At 34.3% G+C, this 20,604-nt stretch overlaps 1 protein-coding gene across 1 annotated transcript; it reads left to right on the top strand.

Annotated features, from left to right (window-relative positions):
- Window positions 1-15: 15 nt before the first annotated feature.
- LOC145755339 (ATP-dependent DNA helicase Pif1-like) lies at window positions 16-1,338 on the top strand. Its single transcript, XM_082571562.1, has one exon. It carries the CDS (start codon window positions 16-18, stop codon window positions 1,336-1,338), a length of 1,323 nt encoding a protein of 440 aa, XP_082427688.1.
- The last annotated feature ends 19,266 nt before the right edge of the window (window positions 1,339-20,604 follow it).

The following is a 20,604-nucleotide window of genomic DNA, read 5'->3' on the forward strand; positions in this document are numbered from 1 at the left end:
ACAGGAAAAACATATATGCTTAATGCTTTGTTGGCAACAGTTCGCACCTCTAACAGAAAGGACAAAGTTATAGCATTAGCTGTCGCTTCTAGCGGCATCGCTGCTACGTTGCTTATTGGTGGCCGGACATTTCATTCCAGATTTAAAGCTCCTCTAAATTGTGATCAAAATTCAACATTTTGCATTTCAAAACAAAGTTCAACAGCTAAACTAATAAACATGGCAAAGGTTATTATATGGGATGAGGCACCAATGGCAAATAAAAGTTTGCTAGAGGCACTTGATCGCACGTTGCAAGATATAATGGACAATAATTTGCTATTTGGTGGGAAAATTGTAATATTAGCTGGAGACTTTAGACAAATTCTTCCTGTAGTCAAACATGGATCACATGCCCAAATAATTAACGCCTCATTTAAAAAATCAAAATTATGGCCAAGTATCAGCGTACACCATTTATCAAAAAACATGAGAGTGTTACTTAATAGTAGTAGCACTGCTTTACTTAAATTTGACGACTGGCTATTAAAACTAGGCAATGGCAAAATAAATTACTTCAAAGACACAGATTATATAGAATTACCGCCTGAGCTTTGCTTTTTAATTGATGATAGTACGAAAACAACAATAAGAAATTCAATGCTTCAACTGATCAAATGGATTTACCCAAATTTTTTAGAATATTGCCATGATCTTAATTGGATGGCAGAAAGATCAATTTTGGCTCCCAAAAACAGTGTAGTAGATGAAATAAACTCCGTCGTGTCAAATCTATTTCCTGGCAATATGTTTGTTTGTACAAGTGCAGACAGTACTGAAGAAGTAAATGATTGTACAAGATTTCCAACAGAATATCTTAATTCTTTAAATATAAGTGGACTACCACCACACCAACTACATTTAAAAATAGGTATGCCGGTTATTTTGTTACGAAATCTTAATCCCAAAGACGGTCTATGCAATGGAACAAAACTAATCGTACAGGGAGTTCAAAAAACTTATTTATTAATAGCCAAAATTGCTTCAGGGGAAAATGCTGGTAGAGAGGTTTTTATACCTAGAGTAACATTGCAACCATCAGATCACGATTTTCCTTTCCAATGGAAACGCCGTCAATTTCCAATAAGGGTTGCTTTTGCAATGACTATTAACAAAAGTCAGGGTCAAACATTAAAAAAAGTTGGTATCTGGTTAGAGGAACCAGTTTTTACGCATGGGCAGTTATATGTTGCTGCCTCAAGGGTAGGCAACCCAAATAAAATAAAATTTTCTATTAAAAGCAAATCTGGGTTTCCCCCAACAGCAACACGAAACATTGTATATCAAGAAATTTTGTAGATTAATGAATTTTTAAACAATTTTGCTGAAAATATTTAAATAAATAAACCTTGGAATGTTTGACTTAATTGGGCTGTTTGATTTGACACGAATTATTGTAAATAGTGCACACGAATTATTGTAAAAATTTGTTATTTATTTTTTGCAAATAACAATAATAATAATATTTTTTTCTTCCTTTTTTTAGTAAGTAATCAATTATCAGATAATTTACATTTAAAATATTGTTGAATATGGAAGAAATGCTTCAAAAAATTAATCAAACAAAGAATAAGCTAGAACTGGATATAAACAGAGCCATGGTAGCGTTTTTAACAAATAAAAACGAAACAGGCGTACAAATTTCAAACGAAATTTTGCATACCGTTATGGAAGAATTTGGAACAATTAAAAGATTTATAGCATCTCAGCATAATCAAAATCAAGCCATGATTACTAAATTAAATAAAGAATTAAACAATTTAAATGAAAATAAAAAGAAAATGGAAATAGATATTAAAGACAAAGATGAAAACTTGCTGGTACTTTCTCAAGAATTAGCAAATTCAATGTCGGAAGAACTTTTAGGGGATCTAACCCCAGAAATTTCGGATGCCTGATTGTAATACTTTTATTTATAATAAGTGGTGTCCATTTAAATTATTTTTCTTTATAAAGAATTGCCCCTTTTGTTTCGTTTTAACTGTATCTCATTTAAATTGTGATCGGTTTTAACCGTGCTTTTTTAAAACAAAATCTTTTTTTAGTACTTTCGGGTTTAAATAGTTCCTTAAATAAAGATAGCAAAAACCGCATTTTTTAAATATTTAAATTCATTTATTGCAGACTTTTAACAGGTAAAGGCGATAAGTGACGACGTGTGCGTTAAATATATAAGTAAGGGCAAATTCAAATGTAAATAAGGGCAAATGTAAAACAAATTTAAATGTAGATAAGGGTAAATTGTGCTTTAAATGTGCGATAAACGTTCGATAAGTGACGGCGTGTGCGTTAAATGTAAATAAGGGCAAATTCATTTTTAATCAAATTTTATAATAAAAATATTATTAGTAAATAAGGGGACCCGATAAGAACAATTTTTAAAAAAGAATATTTTATATAGGCCATGGTAAAATTGGACTGGTCTTAATAGATAACTGTACAACATAAGTGCCACACGAAGTGTGGTGGGTCCACTAGTTTTTAGATATACAGAAATATATTGTTATAATCTTGTTTATTTTTGCAAAGAAATTGTACAAAAACATACCAAAAATTACACTTTATGTCAGTTAATAATAATAAAATAAATACATTTTATTAATTTAAAAGAAATATATTTTAGTAATTTTGATTTTAAAATTATTGCAAACGAATAAAAATTTACAACAAAACAAAAATAATTTTTACAAAATATTATTTTTTAATTTTTTTCGAACATAAACGTCACTAACAGTTTAAGTTTCAGCATTTTACATGACGTCATCATATGGATTTGTGACGTCATCATTCTGGGTCATTACATTAACAACGTTTTGGTATTCAGAATTTTTTGCTATGTTATCTTCCGCACCCACGTCATCAAGTTTTTGATTGTTCGGTTGTCGTGTGACGTCATCATTACTTTGGAAAGTTTCGTTATTTGTAGATTGATATGTTATATTCCCAAAAGCTTGAACGCCACTACCTGGCAGTGAAGAGTTATAGTTATCAAGTCGGTTAGACGGACCAGCTATTTGGTTGTTATAGGCATTGGTTGATAATGGCTCTAGATAAATACCCTGACTGGGCGACTGCTCTAGCGCGCCACCTACCGTACTGGGGGCCACATTAAGATGTTGTTCGTTTGGTCTTGGTTCAGTTATTTCTTCATACTCAAGCTCATCTCTTACTTCAACTTGTGGGCTGTTTCTTTTGCGAAACAAAAGGATTAAAAACATGATGATTACTAAAACTAAGATAGTTCCTGCAAAGATGCAAGCAATCAAACCCAAGTTGGCGCTAGATGGCGTGACTGAGCTTTTCGTTTTTGGTTGAGTTATGTTAGTTGAAAATAAAGGTGGAGATGTGGAGATCAAAGTTTTTGTCGAAGGGATTCCTGCTATGTTATAAGATGTAGGTGCCATTGGTTTTGTTTGTTTGTGGGTCCCAATAGTGTATTTATGTCCACTTGTCGTTGTTACAATGGTAGATTTGCTGGTTGTTTTTGCTGTTGTTGGGGCTTTAGTTGGTTTAGTGGTTGGCTTCGTTGTTGTTGGGGGTATGGTAGCTGGATCGATGGTTGGTCTTTTTGTTGTTGTAAACGCATTGGTTGGCTTTGTAGTTGTTGGGAAAAAATTTGTAGAAGTTTGAATCATACTTCTTGTTAGTTTATAACATACGAAGGGCAATGAAAGTTTGATGCTATAAGGATCGAGTTCTTTAGATCGAATCCAAAATGCTACAGATTGTTCTTGGGAGTTTACGGTTAAAGTTTTAATTCGATTTTTGTACCAAGAATATGAACTTTTATTAACGACTCAGTTAAAATGTTGGCCCTGGTCAATACTTACAAGACCTATTCTGTAAGTGTCACTGTTACAACACTTGCTAGGTGCATTGTTAACAATTGTTTTAAATAAATCAGCGTTTGGAATAATTGCTAATTCTGAAAAATGATTTCTACACCATTGAAACGAATTAAAAATAAATTTTGAACGGTAATGATAAATAACTTCTCCATATTCTGTATTTACACAAGTAACACAAGCTTCATCACACATGTTTGTTGTTATAATTCTATCCTTACTCTACATGTGAATATAAGTTCTAATGTAAAGCAAGGAAAAAAGCACAGTCTTTATTTAATTTTACTCAGGGTCATTAGGATAAGCGATTGTTATATTTTTTTAATGAAACCCAATGACGTAGTTCTAGTGTTTTTTCTTATTACTAAGAAATTTGTACAATTGTTGTTTTTGAATAACAAAAAATAGAACGTTGTATATTTTATTGTTTAAAAGGTCTTGTCCTTTGCCGCTATAGAATGTTATATTTTTAGATATATAGAAATATATTGTTATAATCTTGTTTAATCTGTACAAATATCAGAAAAACATTTTTAATAGTTTATATACAAAAGAAGAAAAGATCAAACACATTTTATACAAGATAATAATAATACAATCAAAAACTTTTTGTGTCTATTATTTTAAAGCGCTTTATACGTCACCACCACTTGGGTTTTCGTCACCGGACTCGACGTCGTCGTTTTGTGATGTGACGTCACTATTTTTGCTCGTGACGTCATCAAATTTTTGTTCTTCGGGATTTTTTGCTTTGTTCACAACAGCATTTACGTCTGCCGCTTTTGCATTATCTGACTGCGATGTGACGTCATTAATTTGACTTTTGACGTCATCTACCTTTTTCTTTCTTTTTTTAACAACAGCGTATACGTCATTATTCGTTGTGACATTTTGATTGGACGAACTAGCGACTTGATCGTTGTGGTTGTCTGCTAATGACGGGGTTTGATCAAGGTCAGCTATGGTTGCATACGTCACATCAAGAGGTTGTTCAAAGTCACGATCTTGTTGATGCGTCACTGGGGTCCTATTTGATTCACTGTCTTGCTAGTTGTTGCGTTTCCTGAACCATAGAAACAAGAACAAGAGGATAAGTAGGAGGAAAATCGATCCTCCGACGATGCCAGCTATCAAACCCAAGTTGGCGCTAGATGGCGTGACTGAGCTTTTCGTTTTTGGTTGAGTTATGTTAGTTGAAAGTAAAGGTGGAGATGTGGAGATCAAAGTTTTTGTCGAAGAAGTCCTTGCTATGTTATAAGATGTAGGTGCCATTTGTGTTGCTTTATTTTTGTTTTTAGTAAAAGAGTTATGTCCACTTGTCTTTGTTACAGTGGTAGATTTGCTGGTTGTTAATGTTGTGGATGCAGTGGTTGGTTCGGTGGTGGTCTTTGTTGTTGTTGGGGATCTAGTAGTGGTGGATTTGATGGTTGTTAATGTTGTGGACGTAGTGGTTGGTTCGGTGGTTGTTGTTGTTGTGGACGTAGTGGTTGGTTTGGTGGTTGTTGTTGTTGTGGACGCAGTAGTTGGTTTGGTGGTTGTTGTTGTTGTTGTGGACGTAGTGGTTGGTGTGGTGGTTGTTGTTGTTGTGGACGCAGTAGTTGGTTCGGTGGTTGTTGTTGTTGTGGACGCAGTAGTTGGTTTGGTGGTTGTTGTTGTTGTTGTGGACGCAGTAGTTGGTTCAGTGATTGTTGTTGTTGTGGACGCAGTAGTTGGTTTGGTGGTTGTTGTTGTTGTGGACGCAGTAGTTGGTTTGATGGTTGACTTCGTAGTTGTTGGGGACAAATTTGTTAAAGTTTGAATCACATTTCTCGTTGGTTTATAACATACAAAGGGTAACTTTTCGTTATGCTATAAGGTGCGAGTTTTTTAGATAAAATCTGAATTGCAACAGATTGTCCTTGGGAGTTTACGGTTAAAGTTTTAATTCGATTTTTGTACCAAGAATATGAACTCTTATTAACGACCCAGTTAAAATGTTGGCCCTTGTCAATACTTACAAGACCTATTCTGTAAGTGTTATTGTAACATTTCTTGCCTTGTCGGGGGGCATTGTCAACAATTGTTTTAAATACAGCAACGTTTGGAAAAATTGCTTTTTTGAACAGTAATGATAAATAACTTCTCCATATTTTGTATTTACACAAGTAACACAAGATTCATCACACATGTTTGTTGTTATAATTATATCCTTACTCCACATGTGAATATAGGTTCTAATGTGAAACAAGGAAAAAAGCACAGTCTTTATTTAATTTTACCTCGGGGTCATTAGGATAAGCGATTGTTATATTTTTTTAATGTAACCCAATGACGTAGTTTTAAGTGTTTTTCTTATTACTAAGAAATTTGTACAATAGTTTTTTTTTGAATAACTAAAAATAAAACGTTGTTTATTTTATTGTTTAAAAGGTCTTGTCCTTTGCCGCTATAGAATGTTATATTTTTAGATATACAGAAATATATTGTTATAATCTTGTTTATTCTTGCAAAAAATTGTACAAAAACATACTAAAAATTTCACTTTATGTCAGTTAATAATAATAAAATAAATACACTTTATTAATTTAAAAGAAATATATTTTAGTAATTTTGATTTTAAAATATTTTCAAACGAATAAAAAATTAAAACAAAACAAAAATAATTTTTACAAATATTTTTCTTGATTTTTTTAGAACATAAACGTTACTAACAGTTTTAGTTTCAGCATTTACATGACGTCATCATATGGATTTGTGAGGTCATCATTCTGGGTCATTACATTAACAACGTTTTGGTATTCAGGATTTTTTGCTATGTTATCTTCCGCACCCACATCATCAGGTTTTTGATTGTTCGGTTGCCGTGTGACGTCATCATTACTTTGGAAAGTTTCGTTATTTGTAGGTTGATATGTTATATTCCCAAAAGCTTGAACGCCACTACCTGGCAGTGAAGAGTTATAGTTGACAAGCTGGTTAGACGGACCAGCTATTTGGTTGTTATAGGCATTGGTTGATAATGGCTCTAGATAAATACCCTGACTGGGTGACTGCTCTGGCGCGCCACCTACCGTACTGCGGGCCACATTAAGATGTTGTTCGATTGGTCTTGGTTCAGTTATTTCTTCATACTCATGCTCATCTCTTACTTCAACTTGTTGGTTGTTTCTTTTGCGAAACAAAATAATTAAAAACATGATGATTACTAAAACTAAGATAGTTCCTGCAAAGATGCAAGCAATCAAACCCAAGTTGGCGCTAGATGGAGTAACTGAGCTTTCTGTATTCAGCTTTGGTTTAGTAGTTGTTGTGGAAACAGTAGTAGTGGGTTTGGTGATTGGTCTTGTTGTAGTTGTGGACGCAGTAGTTGGTTTGAAGGTTCTATAACATACAAAGGGTAACTTTTCGTCAACGCTATAAGGTTCAAGTTCCTTAGATCGAATCCAAATTGCTACAGATTGTTCTTGGGAGTTTACGGTTGAACTTTTAATTCGATTTTTGTACCAAGAATATGAACTCTTATTAACGACCCAGTTAAAATGTTGGCCTTTGTCAATACTTACAAGACCTATTCTGTAAATGTTACTGTAACATTTCTTTTTAGAAGCATTGTCAACAATTGTTTTAAATACATCAGCGTTTGGAATAATTGCTAATTCTGATAAATGATTTTTACACCATTGAGACGAATCAAAGTAATTATTTGAACGGTAATGATAAATAACTTCTCCATATTCTGTATTTACACAAGTAACACAAGTTTTATCACACATGTTTGTTGTTATAATTATATTCTTACTCTGCATGTAAATATAAGTTCTAAAATGTGAAACAAGGAAAAAAGCACAGTTTTTATTTAATTTTACCCCAGGGTCATTAGGATAAGCGATTGTTATATTTTTTAATGAAACCCAATGACGTAGTTCCGAGTGTTTTTCTTATTACTAAAGAATTTTACAATTATTGTTTTTTGAATAACTTAAAATAGAACGTTGTTTACTTTATTGTTTAAAAGGGTTGTCCTTTGCCGCTATAGATTGTTGTATTTTTAGATATACAGAAATATATTGTTATAAACTTGTTTATTCTTGCAAAGAAATCTGTACAAATATCAGGAAAACATTTTTAATTATTTATATACAAAAGAAGAAAAGATAAAACACATTTTATACAAGATAATAATACAATCAAAAACTTTTTTTTGTGTCTATTATTTAAAAGCTCTTTACACGTCACCACCACTTGCATTGTCGTCACCGGACTCGACGTCATCGTTTTGTGATGTGACGTCACTATTTTTGCTCGTGACGTCATCAACCTTTTGTTCTTCGGCATTTTTTGCTTTGTTCACAACTGCATTTACGTCTGCCGCTATTGCATTATCCGGCTGCGATGTGACGTCATTATTTTGGCTTGCGACGTCATCTACTTTTTTCTTCTTCTCTTTCACGACAGCGTATACGTCATCATTCGGTGTGACATTTTGATTGGACGAACCAGCCACTTGATCGTTGTTGTTGTCTGCCGATGACAGGGTTTGATCAAGGTCAGCTATGGCTGCATACGTCACATCAAGAGGTTGTTCAAAGTCACGATCTTGTTGATGCGTCACTTGGGTCTTATTTGCTTCACTGTCTTGCTGGTTGTTGCGTTTCCTGAACCATAGAAACAAGAACAAGAGGATTAGTAGGAGGAAGATTGATCCTCCGACGATGCCAGGTATCAAACCCAAGTTGGCGCTAGATGGCGTGACTGAGCTTTCCGTTTTCGGTTGAGTTATGTTAGTTGAAAATAAAGGTGGAGATGTGGAGATCAAAGTTTTTGTCGAAAGGGTTCCTGCTATGTTATTAGATGTGATGCTATTGACTTTGTTTGTTTGTGGGTCCCAATAGTGTATTTATGTCCACTTGTCGTTGTTACAATGGTAGATTTGCTGGTTGTTTTTGCTGTTGTTGGGGCTTTAGTTGGTTTAGTGGTTGGCTTCGTTGTTGTTGGGGGTATGGTAGCTGGATCGATGGTTGGTCTTTTTGTTGTTGTAAACGCATTGGTTGGCTTTGTAGTTGTTGGGGAAAAATTTGTAGAAGTTTGAATCATACTTCTTGTTAGTTTATAACATACGAAGGGCAATGAAATTTGATGCTATAAGGATCGAGTTCTTTAGATCGAATCCAAAATGCTACAGATTGTTCTTGGGAGTTTACGGTTGAATTTTTGATTCGATTTTTGTACCAAGAATATGAACTTCTATCAACCCAATCAAAATTTTGCCCCTGGTCTAAACTTACAAGACCTATTCTGTAAGTGTCACTGTTACAACACTTGCTAGATGCATTGTTAACAATTGTTTTAAATAAATCAGCGTTTGGAATAATTGCTAATTCTGAAAAATGATTTCTACACCAGTGAAACGAATTAAAAAAAATTTTTGAACGGTAATGATAAATAACTTCTCCATATTCTGTATCTACACAAGTAACACAAGCTTTATCACACATGTTTGTTGTTATAATTCTATCTTTACTCTGCATGTGAATATAAGTTCTAATGTAAAACAAGGAAAAAAGCACAGTTTTTATTTAATGTTACCCCAGGGTCATAAGGATAAGCGATTGTTATATTTTTTTAATGTAACGCAATGACGTAGTTCTAAGTGTTTATCTTATTACTAAGGATTTTGTACAATTGTGGTTTTTTAAATATCAAAAAATAGAACGTTGTTTATTTTATTGTTTAAAAGGTCTTGTCCTTCGGCACTATAGAATGTTGTATTTTTAGATATACAAAAATATATTGTTATAATCTTGTTTATTCTTGCAAAGAAATCTGTACAAATATCAGCAAAACATTTTTAATTGTTTATATACAAAAGAAGAAAAGATAAAACACATTTTATACAAGATAATTTTACAATCAAAACTTTTTTTGTGTCTATTATTTAAAAGCCCTTTACACGTCACCACCACTTGCATTGTCGTCACCGGACTCGACGTCATCGTTTTGTGATGTGACGTCACTATTTTTTCTCGTGACGTCATCAACCTTTTGTTCTTCGGGATTTTTTGTTTTGTTTACATCAGCATTCACGTCTGCCGCTATTGCATTATCCGGCTGCGATGTGACGTCATTAATTTGGCTTTCGACGTCATCTATTTTTTTCTTCTTCTTTTTCACGACCGCGTATACGTCATCATTCGGTGTGACATTTTGATTGGACGAACCAGCGACTTGATCGTTGTGGTTGTTTGCTAATGACGGGGTTTGATCAAGGTCAGCTATGGTTGCATACGTCACATCAAGAGGTTGTTCAAAGTCACGATCTTGTTGATGCGTCATTGGCGTCCTATTTGATTCACTGTCTTGCTGGTTGTTGCGTTTCCTGAACCATAGAAACAAGAACAAGAGGATAAGTAGGAGGAAGATCGCACCTCCGACGATGCCAGCTATCAAACCCAAGTAGGCGCTAGATGGCGTGACTGAGCTTTCCGTTTTCGGTTGAGTTATGTTGGTTGAAGTTGAAAGTAAAGGTAGAGATGTAGAGGAGAATGTTTTTATCAAAGAAGTTCCTGCTATGTTATTAGATGTAGGTGCCATTGGTTTTGTTTGTTTGTGGGTCCCAATAGTGAACTTATGTCCACTTGTCGTTGTTACGGTAGTAGATTTTGTGATTCGTTTCTTTGTTGTAGTAAATTTGGTGGTGGATTTTTTTGATGTTGTGGACGCAGTAGTTGGTTTGGTGGTTGTTGTTGTTGTTGTGGACGCAGTAGTTGGTTCGGTGGTTGTTGCTGTTGTGGACGCAGTAGTTGGTTTGGTGGTTGTTGTTGTTGTTGTGGACGCAGTAGTTGGTTTGGTGGTTGTTGTTGGGGATCTAGTAGTGGTGGATTTGGTGGTTGTTGATGTTGTGGACGCAGTAGTTGGTTTGATGGTTGTTGTTGTTGTGGACATAGTGGTTGGTTTGGTGGTTGTTGTTGTTGTGGACGCAATAATTGGTTCGGTGGTTGTTGCTGTTGTGGACGCACTAGTTGGTTTGGTGGTTGTTGTTGTTGTTGTGGACGCAGTAGTTGGTTTGGTGGTTGTTGTTGTTGTTGTGGACGCAGTGGTTGGTTCCGTGGTTGTTTTTGTTGTGGACGCAGTGGTTGGTTCGGGTGTTGTTGTTGTTGTGGACGCAGTAGTTGGTTTGGTGGTTATTGTTGTTGTTGTTGTGGACGCAGTAGTTGGTTCGGTGGTTTTTGTTGTTGTGGACGCAGTAGTTGGTTTGGTGGTTGTTGTTGTTGTTGTGGACGCAGTGGTTGGTTCGGTGGTTGTTGTTGTTGTGGACGCAGTAGTTGGTTTGATGGTTGATTTCGTAGTTGTTGGGGACAAATTTGTTAAAATTTGAATCACACTGCTTGTTGAATTATAACATACGAATGATAACTTTTTGTCATTGCTATAAGGTTCGAGTTCTTTGGATGAAATCCGAAATGTTAAAGTTTGTTCTTGGGAGTTTACGGTTGAACTTTTGATTCGATTTTTGTACCAAAAATATGAACTTTTATTAACGACCCAGTTAAAATGTTGGCCCTTGTCAATACTTACAAGACCTATTCTGTAATTGTCACTGTTACAACACTTGCTAGGTGCATTGTTAACAATTGTTTTAAATACAGCAGCGTTTGGAATAATTGCTAATTCTGAAAAATGATTTCTACACCAATGAAACGAATTAAAAAAAATTTTTGAACGGTAATGATAAATAACTTCTCCATATTCTGTATTTACACAAGTAACACAAGATTTATCACACATGTTTGTTGTTATAATTCTATCCTTACTCTGCATGTGAATATAAGTTCTAATGTGAAACAAGGAAAAAGGCACAGTTTTTATTTAATTTTACCCCAGGGTTATTAGGATAAGCGATTGTTATATTTTTTTAATGTAGCCCAATGACGTAGTTCTAAGTATTTTTTTTATTACTAAGAAGTTTGTACAATAGTTGTTTTTTGAATAACTAAAAATAAAACGTTGTTTATTTCATTGTTTAAAAGGTCTTGTCCTTTGCCGCTATAGAATGTTATATTTTTAGATATACAGAAATATATTGTTATAATCTTGTTTATTCTTGCAAAGAAATCTTTACAAATATCAGGAAAACATTTTTAATTATTTATATACAAAAGAAGAAAAGATAAAACACATTTTATACAAGATAATAATACAATCAAAAACTTTTTTTTGTGTCTATTATTTTAAAGCGCTTTACACGTCACTACCACTTGCATTGTCGTCACCGGACTCGACGTCATCGTTTTGTGATGTGACGTCACTATTTTTGTTCGTGACGTCATCAATCTTTTGTTCTTCGGGATTTTTTGCTTTGTTCACAACAGCATACACGTCTGCCGCTATTGCATTATCCGTTGTTATAATTCTATCCTTACTCCGCATGTAAATATAAGTTCTAATGTGTAACAAAGAAAAACCTCAGTTTTTATTTTTTTTACCCAGGGTCATTAGGATAAGCGATTGTTATATTGTTAATGAAACCCAATGACGTAGTTTTGAGTGTTTTCTTATTACAAAGGAATTTGTAATAGTTTTTTTTTTGAATAACTAAAAATGGAACGTTGTATATTTTATTGTTTAAAAGGTCTTGTCCTTTGCCGCTATAGAATGTTATATTTTTAGAAATACAGAAATATATTGTTATAATCTTGTTTATTTTTGAAAAGAAATAGTACAAAACATACTAAAAATTACACTTTATGTCAGTTAATAATAATAATAAAATTAATACACTTTATTAATTTAAAAAAAATATATTTTAGTAATTTTGATTTTAAAATATTTGCAAACGAATAAAAAATTAAAACAAAGCAAAAATAATTTTTACAAAATATTTTTTTTTGATTTTTTTAGAACATAAACGTCACTAACAGTTTAAGTATCAGCATTTACATGACGTCATCATATGGATTAGTGACGTCATCATTCTGGGTCATTACGTTAACAATGTCTTGGTATTCAGGATTTTTTGCTATGTTATTTTCCGCACCCACGTCATCAGGTTTTTGATTGTTCGGTTGCCGTGTGACGTCATCATTACTTTGGAAAGTTTCGTTATTTGTAGATTGATAGGTTATATTCCCAAAAGCTTGAACGCCACTACCTGGCAGTGAACAGTTATAGTTATTAAGTCGGTTAGACGGACCAGCTATGTTATCTTCCGCACTTACGTCATCAGGTTTTTGGATGTTCGGTTATCGTGTGACGTCATCATTACTTTGGAAAGTTTCGTTATTTGTAGGTTGATAGGTTATATTCCCAAAAGCTTGAACGCCACTACCTGGCAGTGAAGAGTTATAGTTATCAAGTCGGTTAGACGGACCAGCGATTTGGTTGTTATAGGCATTGGTTGATAATGGCTCTAGATAAATACTCTGACTGGGTGACTGCTCTGGCGCGCCACCTACCGTACTGGGGGCCACATTAAGATGTTGTTCGATTGGTCTTGGTTCAGTTATTTCTTCATACTCATTCTCATCTCTTACTTCAACTTGTGGGTTGTTTCTTTTGCGAAACCACAGAAACAAGAAAAAGAGGATTAGTAGGAGGAAGATTGATCCTCCGACGATGCCAGCTATCAAACTCAAGTTGGCGCTGGATGACGTGACTGAGCTTTCTGTATTCAGCTTTGGTTTAGTAGTTGTTGTGTAAACACTAGTAGTGGGTCTAGTGATTGATCTTGTTTTAATTGTTGTGGTTGCAGTAGTTGGTTTGTTGGTTGGTCTTGTTGTTGTTGTTGTTGTTGGCTTAGTAGTTGGTTTGGAGCTTGATTTCGTAGTTGTTGTGGACAAATTTGTTAAAGATTGAATCACATTTTTTGTTGGTTTATAACATACGAATGGCAACCAAACTTTACTGCTAAAAGGTTCGAGTTGTTTTGGATGAAATCCGAAATACTAAAGTTTGTTCTTGGGAGTTTACGGTTGAACTTTTAATTTGATTTTTGTACCAGGAATAAGAACTTTTTTTTATCAACCCAATCAAAATTTTGCCCCCCGTCAATACTTACAAGACCTATTCTGTAAGTGCCAAAGAAACATTTCTTTTTGGGTACATTGTCAACAATTGTTTTAAAAACATTATAGTTTGGAATAACTGCTAATTCCGGTGCATGATATCTACACCATTGAGACGATTTAAAGTAATTCTTTGAACGGTAATGATAAAGAACTTCTCCATATTCTGTATTTACACAAGTAATACAAGCATTCTGATCACACATGTTTGTTGTTATAATTCAATTCTTACTCTGCATGTGAATATAAGTTCTAATGTGAAACAAGGGAAAAAGGCACAGTTTTTATTTAATTTTACCCCAGGGTCATTAGGATAAGCGATTGTTATATTGTTAATGTAACCCAATGACGTAGTTCCAAGTGTTTTTCTTATTACTAAAGAATTTGTACAATTGTTGTTTTTTGAATAACTAAAAATAAAACTTTGTATATTTTATTGTTTAAAAGGTCTTGTCCTTTGTCGCTATAGACTGTTATATTTTTAGATATACAGAAATATATTGTTATAATCTTGTTTATTCTTGCAAAGAGATCTGTACAAATATCAGCAAAACATTTTTAATTATTTATATACAAAAGAAGAAAAGATAAAACACATTTTATACAAGATAATAATACAATCAAAATGTTTTTTGTGTCCATTATTTTAAAGCGCTTTACACGTCACCACCACTTGGATTTTCGTCACCGGACCCGACGTCATCGTTTTGTGATGTGATGTCACCATTTTTGCTCGTGGTGTCATCAACCTTTTGTACTTCGGGATTTTTTGTTTTGTTCACAACAGCATTCACGTCTGCCGCTTTTGCATTATCCGGCTGCGATGTGACGTCATTAATTTGGCTTTCGTCGTCATTTACCCTTTTCTTCTTTTTTTTCGCGACCGCGTATACGTCATCATTTGGTGTGACATTTTGATTGGACGAACCAGCGACTTGATCGTTGTGATTGTCTGCCGATGACGTGGTTTGGTCAGCTATGGCTACATACGTCACATCAAGAAGTTGTTCAAAGTCACGATCTTGTTCATGCGTTACTGGGCCCTTATTTGCTTCACTGTCTTGCTGGTTGTTGCGTTTCTTGTACCATAGAAACAAGAACAAGAGGATTAGTAGGAGGAAGATCAATCCTCCGACGATGCCAGCTATCAAACCCAAGTTGGCGCTAGATGGCGTGACTGAGATTTCCGTTTTTGGTTGAGTTATGTTAGTTGAAGGTGAAAGTAAAGATGGAGTTGTAAAAAGCAAAGTTTTTGTTGAAGAAGTTCCTGATTTGTTATTAAATGTAGGTGCCATTGGTTTTACTTGTTTGTGGGTCCCAATAGTGGAAGTATGTCCACTTGTTGTTGTTACAGTAGCAAGTTTTGTGGTTGGTTTCTTTTTTTTTGTGGACGCAGTGGTTGATTTGGTGGTTGGCTTCGTTATTGTTCGGAATTTGGTAGTGGTGGGTTTGGTGGTTAATTTTTTTAATGTTGTGGACGCAGTAGTTGGTTCGGTGGTTGTTGTTGTTGTTGACGTCGACGTAGTAGTTGCTTTGGTGGTTGATTTCGTAGTTGTTGGGGACAAATTTGTCGAAGTTTGAATCACACTGCTTGTTGGTTTATAACATACAAAGGATAACTTTTTGTTTTTTCCATAAGGTTCAAGTTTTTTAGATGAAATTCGAAATGCTAAAGTTTGATCTTGGAAGTTTACGTTTAAAGTGTTGATTCGATTTTTGTACCAAGAATATGATCTTCCATCAACCCAATCTAAATTTTTACTTTGGTCTGAACTAACAAGACCTATTCTATAAGTGCTACTGTAACAACTCTTGTTAGGTGCCTTGTCAACAATTGTTTTAAATACATTAGCGTTTGGAACAACTGCTAATTCTGATGAATGATTTCTACACCAGTGAAACGAATCAAAAAATTTCTTTAAACGGTAATGATAAATAACTTGCCCATATTCTGTATTTACACAAGTAACACAAGATTCATCACACATGTTTGTTGTTATAAGTCTATCCTTACTCTGCATGTGAATATAAGTTATAATGTGTAACAAGGAAAAAGTACAGTTTTTATTTAATGTTTTCCCAGGGTCATTAGGATAAGCGATTGTTATATTTTTTTAAGGTAACTCAATGACGTAGTTCCGAGCGTTTTTTCTTATTACTAAGGAATTTGTATAGTTGTTGTTTTTTGAATAACAAAAAATATAACGTTGTTTATTTTATTGTTTAAAAGGTCTTGTCCTTTGCCGCTATAGACTGTTATATTTTTAGATATACAGAAATATATTGTTATAATCTTGTTTATTCTTGCAAAGAAATCTGTACAAATATCAGCAAAACATTTTTAATTGTTTATATACAAAAGAAGAAAAGATAAAACACATTTTATACAAGATAATAATACAATCAAAAACTTTTTTGTGTCTATTATTTTAAAGCGCTTTATACGCCACCATTGTTGTCACCGGACACAACGTCATCGTTTTTTGATGTGACGTCACTATTTTTGCTCGTGACGTCATCAACCTTTTGTTCTTCGGCATTTTTTGCTTTGTTCACAACAGCATTGACGTCTGCCGCTTTTGCATTATCCGGCTGCAATGTGACGTCATTAATTTGGCTTTCGACGTCATCTACTTTTTTTTTCTTCTTTTTCACGACCGCGTATACGTCATCATTCGGTGTGACATTTTGATTGGACGAACCAGCGACTTGATCGTTGTGGTTGTCTGCTAATGACGGAGTTTGATCAAGGTCAGCTATGGTTGCATACGTCACATCAAGAGGTTGTTCAAAGTCACGATCTTGTTGATGCGTCATTGGGGTCCTATTTGATTCACTGTCTTGCTGGTTGTGGCGTTTCCTAAACCATAGAAACAAGAACAAGAGGATTAAGAGAAGGAAGATTGATCCTCCGACGATGCCAGCTATCAAACCCAAGTTGGCGCTAGATGGCGTGACTGAGCTTTCTGTTTTCGGTCGAGTTATGTTAGTTGAAAGTAAAGGTGGAGATGTGGAGATCAAAGTTTTTGTTGAAGGGGTTCCTGCTATGTTATTAGATGTAGATGCTATTGACTTTGTTTGTTTGTGGGTCCCAATAGTGAATTTATGTCCACTTGTCGTTGTTACAATGGTAGATTTGCTAGTTGTTTTTGCTGTTGTTGGGGCTTTAGTTGGTTTAGTGGTTGGCTTTGTTGTTGTTGGGGGTATAGTAGCTGGATCGATGGTTGGTCTTTTTGTTGTTGTAAACGCATTGGTTGGCTTTGTAGTGGTTGGGGAAAAATTTGTAGAAGTTTGAATCATACTTCTTGTTAGTTTATAACATACGAAGGGCAATGAAAGTTTGATTCTATAAGGATCGAGTTCTTTAGATCGAATCCAAAATGCTACAGATTGTTCTTGGAAGTTTACGGTTAAAGTTTTAATTTGATTTTTGTACCTAGAATATGAACTCTTATTAACGACCCAGTTAAAATGTTGGCCCTTGTCAATACTTACAAGACCTATTCTGTAAGTGTCACTGTTACAACACTTGCTAGGTGCATTGTCAACAATTGTTTTAAATACAGCAGCGTTTGGAATAATTGCTAATTCTGAAAAATGATTTCTACACCAATGAAACGAATTAAAAAAAAATTTTGAACGGTAATGATAAATAACTTCTCCACATTCTGTATTTACACAAGTAACACGATATTCATCACACATGTTTGTTGTTATAATTCTATCCTTACTCTGCATGTGAATATAAGTTCTAAAATGTAAAACAAGGGAAAAAGCACAGTTTTTATTTAATTTAACCCCAGGGTCATTAGGATAAGTGATTGTTATATTGTTAATGTAACCCAATGACGTAGTTCTGAGTGTTTTTTTATTACTAAGGAATTTGTACAATTGTTGTTTTTTAAATAACTAAAAATAGAACGTTGTTTATTTTATTGTTTAAAAGGCCTGTTTGCCACTATAGACTGTTATATTTTTGTCCCTTGCCACTATAGACTGTTATATTTTTAGATATACAGAAATATAGTGTTATAATCTTGTTTATTTTTGAAAAGAAATAGTACAAAACATACTAAAAATTACACTTTATGTCAGTTAATAATAATAAAATCAATACACTTTATTAATTTAAAAGAAATGTATTTTGGTAATTTTGACTTTAAAATATTTGTAAACGAATAAAAAATTAAAACAAAGCAAAAATAATTTTTACAAATATTTTTTTTTGATTTTTTTAGAACATAAACGTCACTAACAGTTTAAGTTTCAGCATTTTACATGACGTCATCATATGGATTTGTGTCGTCATCATTATGGGTCATTACATTAACAATGTCTTGGTATTCAAGATTTTTTGCTATGTTATCTTCCGCACCCACGTCATCAGGTTTTTGATTGTTTGGTTGTCGTGTGACGTTATCATTACTTTGGAAAGTTTCGTTATTTGTAGATTGATAGGTTATATTCCCAAAAGCTTGAACGCCACTACCTGGCAGTGAAGAGTTATAGTTATTAAGTCGGTTAGACGGACCAGCTATGTTATCTTCCGCACCTACGTCATCAGGTTTTTGATTGTTTGGTTGTCGTGTGACGTCATCATTACTTTGGAAAGTTTTGTTATTTATAGATTGATATGTTATATTCCCAAAAGCTTGAACGCCACTACCTGGCAGTGAAGAGTTATAGTTATCAAGTCGGTTAGACGGACCAGCGATTTGGTTGTTATAGGTATTGGTTGATAATGACTCTAGATAAATACCCTCACTGGGTAACTGCTCTGGCGCGTCACCTACCGTACTGGGGGCCACATTAAGATAATGTTCGATTGGTCTTGGTTCAGTTATTTCTTCATACTCATTCTCATCTCTTACTTCAACTTGTGGGTTGTTGCTTTTGCGAAACCAAAGAATTAAAAACATGATGATTACTAAAACTAAGATAGTTCCTGCAAAGATGCAAGCAATCAAACCCAAGTTGGGGCTAGATGGAGTAACTGAGGTTTCTATTTTCAGCTTTGGTTTAGTAGTTGTTGTAAAAACAGTAGTAGTGGGTTTGGTGATTGGTTTTGTGGTTGTTGTGGACGCAGTGGTTGGTTTGATGGTTGGTCTTTTTGTTGTTTGGGCTTTAGTGGTTGGTTTTGTGGTTAACCTTGTTGTTGTTGTTGTGGCCGCAGTGGTTGGTTTGGTGGTTGATCTTTCTGTTGTTTGGGTTTTAGTGGTTGGTCTTTTTGTTGTTTGGGCTTTAGTGGTTGGTTTTGTGGTTGACCTTGTTGTTGTTGTTGTGGCCGCAGTAGTTGGTTTGGTGGTTGATTCTGTAGTTGTTGGGGACAAATGTGTTAAAGATTGAATCACACTTTTTGTTGGTTTATAACATACGAAGGGTAACTTTATGTCATTGCTATAAGGTTCAAGTTCTTTAGATCGAATCCAAAATGCTACAGATTGTCCTTGGGAGTTTACGGTTGAAGTTTTAATTTGATTTCTGTACCAATGATATGAACTCTTATTAACGACCCAGTTAAAATGTTGGCCCTTGTCAATACTTACAAGACCTATTCTGTAATTGTTTCTGTAACATTCCCAGCCTTGTCTGGGAGCATTGTTAACAATTGTTTCAAATTCTTCATAGTTTGCAATAATTGCTAATTCTGATAAACGATTTCTACACCAGTGAAACGAATCATAAAATTTCATTGAAATGTAATGATATATAACTTTTCCATATTCTGTATTTACACAAGTAATACAAGCTTGATCACACATGTTTGTTGTTATAATTCAATCCTTACTCTGCATGTAAATATATGTTCTAATGGGAAACAAGAGAAAAAGCACAGTTTTTATTTAATTTTACCCCAGGGTCATTAGGATAAGCGATTGTTATATTGTTAAATGTAACTCAATTACGTAGTTCTGAGTGTTTTTCTTTTTATTAAGGAATTTGTACAATTGTTGTTTTTTAAATAACTAAAAATAGAACGTTGTTTATTTTATTGTTTAAAAGGTCTTGTCCTTTGCCGCTATAGAATGTTGTATTTTTAGATATACAGAAATATATTGTTATAATCTTGTTTATTCTTGCAAAGAAATCTGTACAAATATCAGGAAAACATTTTTAATTATTTTTATACAAAAGAAGAAAAGATAAAACATATTTTATACAAGATAATAATACAATCAATTATTTGATTGTATTTGCGTTCATTATTTTAAAGCACTTTACACGTCACCACCACTTGGGTTTTCGTCACCAGACTCGACGTCATCGTTTTGTGATGCGACGTCACTGTTTTTGCTCGTGGCGTCATCAACCTTTTGTTCTTCGGGATTTTTTGCTTTGTTTACAACAGCATTCCCGTCTTCCGCTATTGCATTATCCGGCTGCGATGTGACGTCATTAATTTGGCTTGCGACGTCATCTACTTTTTTCTTCTTCTTTTTCACGACAGCGTATACGTCATCATTCGGTGTGACATTTTGATTGGACGAACCAGCCACTTGATCGTTGTTGTTGTCTGCCGATGACAGGGTTTGATCAAGGTCAGCTATGGCTGCATACGTCACATCAAGAGGTTGTTCAAAGTCACGATCTTGTTCATGTGTCACTGGGGTCCTATTTGCTTCACTGTCTTGCTGGTTGTTGCGTTTCCTGAACCATAGAAACAAGAACAAGAGGATTAG

Source organism: Corella eumyota, chromosome 6 (genome assembly GCF_963082875.1).
Source record: "Corella eumyota chromosome 6, kaCorEumy4.1, whole genome shotgun sequence".
In the NCBI taxonomy this organism is placed as follows: domain Eukaryota; kingdom Metazoa; phylum Chordata; class Ascidiacea; order Phlebobranchia; family Corellidae; genus Corella; species Corella eumyota.